Below are 11668 nucleotides of genomic sequence, written 5' to 3'. Positions count from 1 at the left end.
ATGAGATTATTTCTCAATAGATGTTATATGTAAATGTAAGATTATAGAATAGATAGACATTCACAGAATGGACAGATTATAGAATAGATAGACATTGTATGAATTTAAGTATGCTCCCTGTAATTCTCTCTATCTCTCTCTCTCTCCTTCTTCTCTCGGAGGACCTGAGCCCTAGGACCATGCCTCAGGACTACCAGGCCTGATGACTCCTTGCTGTCCCCAGTCCACCTGGTCATGCTGCTGCTCCAGTTTCAACTGTTCTGCCTGCGGCTATGGAACCCTGACCTGTTTACTGGACGTCCTACCTTGTCCCGGACCTGCTGTTTTGGACTCTCTCTCTACTGCACCTGCTGTCTCTAACTCTGAATGATCGGCTATGAAAAGACAACTAATATTTACTCCTGAGGTGCTGACTTGTTGCAGCCTCTACAACTACTGTGATTATTATTATTTGACCCTGCTGGTCATCTATGAACGTTTGAACATCTTGGCCATGTTCTGTTATAATCTCCACCTGGCACAGCCAGAAGAGGACTGGCCACCCCTCATAGCCTGGTTCCGCTCTAGGTTTATAATCTCCACCTGGCACAGCCAGAAGAGGACTGGCCACCCCTCAGAGCCTGGTTCCTCTCTAGGTTTATAATCTCCACCTGGCACAGCCAGAAGAGGACTGGCCACCCCTCAGAGCCTGGTTCCTCTCTAGGTTTATAATCTCCACCTGGCACAGCCAGAAGAGGACTGGCCACCCCTCAGAGCCTGGTTCCTCTCTAGGTTTATAATCTCCACCTGGCACAGCCAGAAGAGCCTGCCACCCCTCAGAGCCTGGTTCCTCTCTAGGTTTATAATCTCCACCTGGCACAGCCAGAAGAGGACTGGCCACCCCTCAGAGCCTGGTTCCTCTCTAGGTTTATAATCTCCACCTGGCACAGCCAGAAGAGGACTGGCCACCCCTCAGAGCCTGGTTCCTCTCTAGGTTTCTTCCAAGGTTCCGGCCTTTCTAGGGAGTTTTCCTAGCCACCGTGCTTCTACAGCTGCATTGCTTGCTGTTTGGGGTTTTAAGATGGGTTTCTGTACAGCACTTTATGACATCAGCTGATGTAAAAAGGGCTTTAAAAAAAATTGGATTGATTGATTGATTCACAGAATGTAGAGATTATTGAATAGATTATGGCAGTGCTTAAACAAGATGTCAACAACATATTTCTTAATATTGACAAAATATTATTCTGGACTAACATACATTATCCATTCAAATGCTTTGCTTGCTCACAAGAAGTTGAAAATCTGATTTTAAATCCTCCAGGTTTGACAGACTGTTGTTTTGAGACTTGCATCTACTGTCAGTTGACTAAAGAATGTTCTGTGAATTTGATACGTTGAACATTCCTAAATTCCAAACATTATGAACAGGAAGATGAGTGCAGACCAGAGTTGATCCTCACAAATATTTTAATGATGTTTTGTTTGCCTTTTCTCATTATGCTCTGAATTCAAATGTAAAAGAGTGTCCTGGACACTGAACGCGACGACATGAGGCTGTCCAACCAGAGAGATATTCTCCCTTCTCAGGCTTCAGGTCTCTCTCTCTCTCTCTCCTTCTCTCTCAATCATTGTATATTTATTATGTTTCTTGAATATTTTGTATTATTGTTATTTAATAATATATATACATAAAATATATACATACAATGGTTGTGAGGTGCTGTCTAAATAACAAATGTCGTGAGACACGTCCCATAGTATTGAATGTCTTCCTAGAAATGTGTTTTAATATATCTTCAAACACGACAATGTCTCAAGAAGTCTGGGTATGAAAGTAATGACATTACGTTACTGAATTTTGGGTAATCCAAAAATATATTACAATGATTACCATGATTACACAATTTTGCACCGGTTAAGCCTAAACAGGAACTGTAACGGATTACATTTAAAATGAGTGGTTTGGCCACTCTACTCAAATTGTTGTTTTTTATCAACTGGGCAGTCACAGAATGATCAACAAAACTGTTTACATTAATGTTAATAGTCGGTGTTGGAGGGGATTTATATCATGCCGTTTGTCATTTGTCCAGGCCTACAGTGCAGAATGAATTCTAATGGAATACAGGCCTAGTTGTCTACTATAGACATAAATAGACATTTATGGTTTAACTTTCTAAATAAATGTAATCCCTGGGCCAATGCATTAATCTGATCCTGGCCAGCTTGTCTTGAAGTAGGCCCAGTAAATTCATTCCTCAGCAGCCTATGTGAACGCAGACACCCACCACCCAATGAAGACAATAGCAGCGTGAGGAGTCCCCACCATGAATAACACACACACACACACACACACACACACACACACACACACACACACACACACACACACACACACACACACACACACACACACACCCCTCCCCTCCTTCAACAGACAAATTAAAAGGAAGCCGACCACCCTCCATTTTAGCTCCACAAACAAAGCCTGGAGAGAATGGCCCACCTCTGGCTCTAACACCAACCCCACCATACCTCCCACTGCACCCCACCATACCTCCCACTGCACCCCACCATACCTCCCACTGCACCCCACCATACCTCCCACTGCACCCCACCATACCTCCCACTGCACCCCACCATACCTCCCACTGCACCCCACCCCACCATACCTCCCACTGTACCCCACCATACCTCCCACTGCACCCCACCATACCTCCCACTGTACCCCACCATACCTCCCACTGCACCCCACCATACCTCCCACTGCACCCCACCATACCTCCCACTGCACCCCACCATACCTCCCACTGCACCCCACCATACCTCCCACTGCACCCCACCATACCTCCTGCACCCCACCATACCTCCCACTGCACCCCACCATACCTCCCACTGCACCCCACCATACCTCCCACTGTACCCCACCATACCTCCCACTGCACCCCACCATACCTCCCACTGCACCCCACCTACCTCCCACTGCACCCCACCATACCTCCCCTGCACCCCACCATACCTCCCACTGCACCCCACCATACCTCCCACTGTACCCCACCATACCTCCCACTGTACCCCACCATACCTCCCACTGTACCCCACCATACCTCCCACTGCACCCCACCATACCTCCCACCCCACCATACCTCCCACTGTACCCCACCATACCTCCCACTGTACCCCACCATACCTCCCACTGTACCCCACCATACCTCCCACCCCACCATACCTCCCACTGTACCCCACCATACCTCCCACCCCACCATACCTCCCACTGTACCCCACCATACCTCCCACCCCACCATACCTCCCACTGTACCCCACCATACCTCCCACTCCCACCCCACCCCACCATACCTCCCACTGCACCCCACCCCACCATACCTCCCACTGTACCCCACCATACCTCCCACTGTACCCCACCATACCTCCCACTGTACCCCACCATACCTCCCACTGCACCCCACCCCACCATACCTCCCACTGTACCCCACCCCACCATACCTCCCACTGTACCCCACCATACCTCCACTGCACCCCACCCCACCATACCTCCCACTGTACCCCACCATACCTCCCCTCCCACCCCACCCCACCATACCTCCCACTGCACCCCACCCCACCATACCTCCCACTGTACCCCACCACCTCCCACTGTACCCCACCATACCTCCCACTGCACCCCACCATACCTCCCACTGTACCCCACCATACCTCCCACCCCACCATACCTCCCCTGCACCCCACCTACCTCCCACCCCACCATACCTCCCACTGTACCCCACCATACCTCCCACTGTACCCCACCATACCTCCCACCCACCATACCTCCCACCCCACCATACCTCCCACCCCCCCTCCCACTGTACCCCACCATACCTCCCACTCCCGCCCCACCCCACCATACCTCCCACTGCACCCCACCATACCTCCCACTGTACCCCACCATACCTCCCACTGTACCCCACCATACCCCACTGTACCCCACCATACCTCCCACTGCACCCCACCCCACCATACCTCCCACCCCACCATACCTCCCACTGTACCCCACCATACCTCCCCTGCACCCCACCATACCTCCCACTGCACCCCACCATACCTCCCACTGCACCCCACCATACCCCCCACCTCCCACCCCACCATACCTCCCACTGTACCCCACCATACCTCCCACTGTACCCCACCATACCTCCCACTCCCACCCCACCTCCCACTCCCACCCCACCATACCTCCCACCATACCTCCCACCCCACCATACCTCCCACTGTACCCCACCATACCTCCCACTGCACCCCACCTCCCACTCCCACCCCACCACCCCTCCCACCCCACCATACCTCCCACTGTACCCCACCATACCTCCCCCACCCCCATACCTCCCACTCCCACCCCACCATACCTCCCACCACCCCACCATACCCCACCATACCTCCCACCCCACCCCACCATACCTCCCACTCCCACCCACCATACCTCCCCTGCACCCCACCATACCACTCCCACCCCACCATACCTCCCACTGCACCCACCATACCTCCCACTGCACCCCACCATACCTCCCACTGTACCCCACCCCACCATACCTCCCCTGTACCCCACCATACCTCCCCACCCCACCATACCTCCCACTCCCACCCCACCATACCTCCCACTGTACCCCACCACCTCCCACCCCACCCCACCATACCTCCCACTGCACCCCACCATACCTCCCACCTCCCACTGTACCCCACCATACCCCCACCCCACCCCACCATACCTCCCACTCCCACCCCACCCTCCCACTCCCACCCCACCATACCTCCCACTGCACTCCCTACAGAGGGGCTATATGAACTGACTACCATATCCTCCAACAGCACTATGGAAGGCTGGGGTAACTGAAGGAGCCATGGTGGTCATTTTGATTGTTTATTTGATTTTATATGTGATCCCACTCCCACTGCACTAGTCTCTACAGATGGGCTGTGGTGAATCCTGCTACTTGATCTCACTACATTATCCTCCAATGATTAACTAGTGATCCCGTGGGAAGCTGTAGTATATATCTGCATTTCTACATTGCACATTTTGGAACTATTTAATCGGATTGTAATGTGTGTCACTGTGTCACAACAGTGTGTGCTAAATGTGTGTTCATATCCCCTACACACGAGTCATTGATAGTGAGTTGATGAATGGGCCTCTATGACAGAATGTCATAGAACACAGACCACTCTGAAGGAGACGGGTGGGTGGAGTGTGAGGGCTGAAGAGAAGAAGAGTTTGATTTGTAGAGAAATGTCCGTGGGACACTTTTCATATTCCTCCCCCTCGGGTTTTCAGTCGGCTAGGCCCAAGGTCCTGTTTGAATAATGTGAAAATGTACCATTGTTGAACGTTTTCCCTCTTCCGTGAAACATGTCAATGGCCTGACATGATTGGATCGGTGTAAGATACTTGTGCTTAACAAATGATAATTGCAATTGTCTCAGAACAGGGCAGCACAGCTGGCCCTTGGATGTACACAGAGAGCTAATATTAATAATATGCATGTCAATCTCTACTGCCTCAAAGTGGAGGAGAGATTGACTTCATCACTACTTGTATTTATGAGAGGTATTGACATGTTGAATGCACCGAGCTGTCTGTCTAAACTACTGGCACACAGCTCATGCATACACCACAAGACGTCTCTTCACAGTCCCCAAAATCAGAACAAACTATGGGAGGCACACAGTACCACAATAGAGCCATTTTTATTTATTTGTTATTTTACCAGGTAAGTTGACTGAGCACATGTTCTCATTTACAGCAACGACCTGGGGAATAGTTACCGGGGAGAGGAGGAATGAACCAATTGTAAACTGGCGATTATTAGGGGACCGTGATGGTTTGAGGCCCAGATTGGGAATTTAGCCATGACACCGGAGTACAATAAGTGTCAGGGATCTTTAATGTGGGTCAGGACACCTGTTTAACATCCCCCGAAAGACAATCACTCCCCAATCACTGCTCTGGGGTATTGGAATATGTATATTTTTTTTAGACCAGAGGAAAGAGTGCCTCCTACTGGCCCTCCAACACCACTTCCAGCAGCATCTGGTCTCCCATCCAGGCACTGACCAGGACCAACCCTGCTTAGCTTCAGAAGCAAGCCAGCAGTGGTATGCAGGGTGGTATGCTGCTGACTAGATGGAACTCTATTCCACATCAAGAAACTGACACAAGCAGTAAAATTAGAAATAACAGAAGATAAAAAACACCTTATGGAACAGCGGGGATTATGAAGCAACAAGCATTGGCAGACATGCACACACACACGATAACATACGCACTATACATACACATGGATTTAGTACTGTAGATAGGCGGTGGTGTCGGGGCCTGAAGGCACACAGTTTGTTGTGAAACGTGTGAATGTATTGTAATGTTTTATAATTATATAAACTGCCTTCATTTTGCTGGACCCCAGGAAGAGTAGCTTTGGCAGAGGCTAATGGGGATCCATAATAAATAAAATACCTTAAACAGCCACTCCTTTTGACCAGTCATTTAGGCAATAGGTTGCCATTGTGAAGCAGCATTGTCTCAGTAATACCATACAATAACTTGTAAACGATAATCAAATAGCCTAAATATCGAACAAAAGAACACACAGACGGAGCGAAGATATGTAGTTATTTTGTTGTTTATTTCAATGGCTCAAAAAGAAACTTCTCTGTGTCACTTCAAAGAATACAAAAACAGCATTACAAAAATAGACGTGGGACATTTCTGGTGTCATTTCATTGGACAAGTAGTGTGGTTGTGTGTGTGTTTCTCAGCACAGTTCTGTGGACATAGAAACATGCACAATATCGCTATAGCAACACGTACAGTACACCAATCAAGGCTGCAATGTGCAACATAGTGTTCAGAGCTCTAGGCTTTCTGGCAGCAAGGATCAACGTCGAGTCAAATCACACAATAATGTCAAGGAATGAAGTTAGAAAAGATGAACCAGTAGTGAGGGCTATACTCAAGACAGTGACGGCTGTGAGAGAAGACTTTTATCCGTAGAAATAGAAGGAATCATTCTAATGCTATGGTTCTACCAACAAAAACATATTGCACCTTGAGACCTCGGTGAAAAGTAGCTTTTTAGTGAGGAAAAGACTTGAGTTCTTTTTATCTAAAACAGGGTCGTATTCATTAGGTCACACCGTAGCAAAACGTTTTGCAACACAAAAAAAAAGCTTTCTTTTTGGGACAAGTTCATATAGTCCCTCCCTGTTTGTCCGTTTGGTGCCTAATGAATATGACCCACTACTCCACAACCGACTGCATCTATCTTTATTAAACACAGATCAGACGTAAATAAAATACACTTAAAAATAATAGGAATGTAAAATAAACTGTAGTTAACAAAAAAAGACAGAATCCCTTTGTCTATAGAAAAGTAGTGATGACCGTACAGTGAGTGAGTCTGGATAGATTGACATAGTTCAGAAGAGATCAGGCAGAAAGATACATTTGGTTGCTAGTAACATACTCTAGTAAGCCCTTCATTCCATTTCTAGTAAATTACTATCTAGACTACAGTAAGGTATGTTCATGCTATAAAAAGGTTTAGACACATTTCAGATGCTTGACAGATTCTCCATACAGCGTTCAATTAAATACATCTCTGATATCTAAGCCTAGAACATTGAGAATCAGAACATAAAAACCTATATAGAACATGTTCTGAGAACCAGAACACAGCCTTAGTAGTATCAGCATAGTTCAAGTGTGAAAACTGCTGGGGACAAGGTACAACCATCGTAAAAACATTACACATTCAATAGCATACGGACAGAGAAAAGGACCAGAAGTTTACATTGTTGCAGATAGAAATGTGATATATAGAGCTTCCACTATTCCCTGCTCTACACAACACATACCCATAGCTGATCTAAACAGCACATTTCGATCTAAACATTCTGTAACGTTCCAACTAACTCTCCTTCTGAGTGAGCCCCCGATTTAGATTTTTTTGGGCCATCGCCACGGTAACCAGCGAGACCCCCTGTGACCCAGAAGGGGAATCTGGATGTGTTTACGTTCCAACAGGAAGTAGAAGTATGGGGGAAAAAACAGTGCTGGGAATGTGGGAAGCTATTAGTAATGACAAGATGCAGATGGGCTGTGTGTTTCATCGTCTGGAAGGTCACGGATTCTACCAGGATGCAAATTTGGTGTTTGTTTATATATCTTAGTATGTTATTTAAAAATTCAGGTCCTCTTCCTCAGAGAGGTAGATAAGTGAGAAACCCTCCTGGGTGCCATGCTAGTATCTACTTAAAGCACACTCAATAGGACACAGTAAGAAGACAGCTGATTGGGTAACCTCAGCAATAAGGAGACGGCTGATTGGATATTCACAGCCTAACCTGAGCCTGAATATACAGTTATACAAGGGCACAGAAAAAAACATTACACGCTGGTATAAAAAAAACTAAAAACTAAAACTAAACTTACTTCACCAAAGAATACAAAATAAAGCAACAAGGAATAAATGTGTCCATATAAATAAAAAGCTACGGCACGTTTCAATGGCATCGTATTCAAGTAATCCGTTAAGTCAAGTCCCTGATATACACTGTGGTTCATGGAAACAAGTCTTCAGCTCACACTGAACCATCACTGCTAATAGAAGGCAGCAGAATGTCATTATCTACTTCAACAAAGTTCTAAGCATAGAATTAGAATGCCAATCATTCTATTTCTATGTTTCCAAGTCTCCTCTACCATGAGCATTCCATGTCAGTTCATTTCCACTTGAAGTCTGAGTGGAAGGACGTGGAAAACAAAGCTTCACTCTTTAACCCTCACTACGAGACTTGGTGGTTGGAACACCCCCCCAAAGATCCAGATATGAGGCGAGCTCCACCACAAGAGAAGACTTTGCAAAAAGTAAGAAGTGACAAGGAGGGAGGAAAGGAGACTAAAGGCTGTAAGGAGAGGTGACAAGGAGGGAGGAAGGGAGACTAAAGGCTGTAAGGAGAGGTGACAAGGAGGGAGGAAGGGAGACTAAAGGCTGTAAGGAAAGGTGACAAGGAGGGAGGAAGGGAGACTAAAGGCTGTAAGGAGAGGTGACAAGGAGGGAGGAAGGGAGACTAAAGGCTGTAAGGAGAGGTGACAAGGAGGGAGGAAGGGAGACTAAAGGCTGTAAGGAGAGGTGACAAGGAGGGAGGAAGGGAGACTAAAGGCTGTAAGGAGAGGTGACAAGGAGGGAGGAAGGGAGACTAAAGGCTGTAAGGAGAGGTGACAAGGAGGGAGGAAGGGAGACTAAAGGCTGTAAGGAGAGGTGACAAGGAGGGAGGAAGGGAGAATAAAGGCTGTAAGGAGAGGTGACAAGGAGGGAGGAAGGATGAAAGAAGAGAAAGCCAAAACATGACAGCTATGTTAAAACTATGGATTTCCCCTGCTGTGACAGAACAATGAACTCTGTGGTCTCCCCTCCCCAGCCAGAGAGGATTTTGGGTAGGAATTCTCAGAATGCCCCTGGAGCACTTAGTGACGAGTGACATAATCCCTTTATTCACTGGCATAAGGCTGACATAGCAAGTGACACACAGCCTCTTCAACTCACTGGTAGGTCTACTTATAACACTTCATACCACTGTTCTCAAGTCAGCAGCTCAATAAGTCACTTTACTGGCCAATTACTCGTCTTCAGTTGAGTTGATCTTTTTTGGATTAGAGTGAGAGAGATCCAGCAGCACTTCATCTTCAGCTGAATTCACAGACAGACAGACATCACTCTGGTCAAAACCCAGGAGGCACTGAGGAGGAATCATGCTGCATAGCCTCTGGTTCACAGTGATAACAGCATCTTAACCAGGGACATACGGTGACCATTCTACAGTGGGTTAATGCTTCTGCCTTGGAATCACGTTCCTGCGGCGGGATCGGAAGACAGCATTCAACAGTCAGTCAGTGACGTCGCAGTGACATCAGGTGTCATGTCAGTGTGATGACCACCACGGGGTCATCGGTGCCCTTTGACCTTTGCTTGTGTTTTAGCCGTCTTTCTCTCCGTCTCTGTCTGAGGGTGGGGGGCGCAGGGCGGGGTGCGGCAGAGGAGGGGGACGGGGTGCTGACGGAGATGGAGAGGAGGTCTGCCAGGGAGCGGAGAGGAGGAGGAAGTAGTGAGGGAAGAGGATTGCAGCGCTCCCTGTCCCTGGCTCGGGGCGGTTTGCTGTTCATCCTCTCCTCCGTCTCCTGGCGTCACCTGTCGAAGCAGCCCGCTGCCGTGAAGGTGTGGTGGGGGCCCACGCCCCCCAGGTACCCTCCGGTGTAGGCCATGCTGAGGCAGTGTCTCGGCTCCGCAGCCAAGGCTACCTGCATGGAGATGGGGCCCTGCAAGGCCAGCGGTGCCACCCGAGCCCCAGGCTGCATCCCCGAAGTCAGGCTAGGATAGGAGGGGAAGGCCCCTGCTGTGGAGGTCATGGTGTTGGCCCCAGTGAGCAGCCCCGAAGTCAGGCTAGGATAGGAGGGGAAGGTCCCTGCTGTGGAGGTCATGGTGTTGCCCCCAGTGAGCAGCCCCATCCTGTGGCTTTGGAGGATGTCCTGGGACATGTTGACCACAGCAGGCCCCAAAGCCTGGGAGTCAGCTAGAGCGTGGAGCTGGGACAGGGAGGGGGAGTGCTGGGAGAGGTGAGGGAAGCCCACTGGGCCAGGCTGGAAAAGGAGCTGCTGGGGGTTGGAGGAGGTGGCTGGTCTCTGGACTGGGGAGAGATGGGACTGGAGAGAGGAGGAGCAAGACAACGGAGGGGTGGATTTGGGTTTGTTGGCCTCCTTCACATCGTTGTCATGGGCACTGTGGAGGAGAGACAGACGGGGAGGTAGAACAAGACCTGTGTTATTATCGGAGGACAGTGACAGTGGATTGTCATGTGTTTACAGTTAACCTATATGAGCAACGAGATAATTAGCATGGAGATGGGCTCGGTCAAATGGATATGATCAGGTCTTTGCATACAAGCATTCAACTGGTCTCAGGTGTGTCTGGCCTGTATGAGAGAGACTGAGGTGTGTGTGTGTGTGTGTGTGTGTGTGTGTGTGTGTGTGTGTGTGTGTGTGTGTGTGTGTGTGTGAGAGAGAGAGACTTACAGCAGCATGAGTTTGATGCAGTGTGTAAGGTGTTCCCAGGTGTATCCAGTCAGAAGGTGTAGAGACGTGGTCCAGCTAGGAGAAATCTGGAGACAGATACGAGACGCCGCTACGCACGCTGCCGCCACCTGAGACGGCCGGAAACTCAGGAACGCATGGTCTAGAGGAACACAGCCAATCAGACCGTTAGTAGAGGAACACAGCCAATCAGACCGTTAGTAGAGGAACACAGCCAATCAGACCGTTAGTAGAGGAACACAGCCAATCAGACTGTTAGTTTGTGACAAGCACATGAGTCCACATATATTTCATACCTGCCCCTCTGTTTTTCTCCCTTCCATCCCTCCTCTCTCTGGCTTTAACCTTTCCCCCTGTGCACTCATTCCTTCACCCCACCCATCACCTCAATCCCTCCCTCACCTTGCAGTGACACCTCCAGGAAGTAGTGTGTGTACTTGTCCATAAAGGTTTTGGTCTTGGAGAGGGAGGAGAGAGGCCAACCGTTGTACAGGTCTCCCTCCTGCACCGAGGCCTGGAGGTAGTAGTCTATGAAGTGGGCCGGGG

At 48.9% G+C, this 11668-nt stretch overlaps 1 protein-coding gene across 1 annotated transcript in view; it reads right to left on the bottom strand.

Annotated features, from left to right (window-relative positions):
- Positions 1–6640: 6640 nt before the first annotated feature.
- The window catches only part of LOC112255878 (cyclin-J), a 28726-nt gene continuing 23698 nt past the window's right edge, over positions 6641–11668 (bottom strand). The window contains exons 4-6 of the mRNA XM_024428717.2: positions 11525–11668; positions 11105–11264; positions 6641–10811 (exon numbers count right to left, since the gene is read on the bottom strand). The exon at positions 11525–11668 is cut by the window's right edge and continues 156 nt beyond it. Of these exons, the coding sequence (XP_024284485.1) occupies positions 10220–10811; positions 11105–11264; positions 11525–11668 (896 nt within the window). The 3' untranslated portion in view covers positions 6641–10219. The remainder of the gene's footprint in view (positions 10812–11104; positions 11265–11524) is intronic.

Source organism: Oncorhynchus tshawytscha, linkage group LG08 (assembly GCF_018296145.1).
Source record: "Oncorhynchus tshawytscha isolate Ot180627B linkage group LG08, Otsh_v2.0, whole genome shotgun sequence".
NCBI classification, from domain to species: Eukaryota; Metazoa; Chordata; class Actinopteri; order Salmoniformes; family Salmonidae; genus Oncorhynchus; species Oncorhynchus tshawytscha.
The sequence above is the reverse complement of the archived record's forward strand: the minus strand, read 5'-3'. Positions and strand labels throughout refer to the sequence as shown.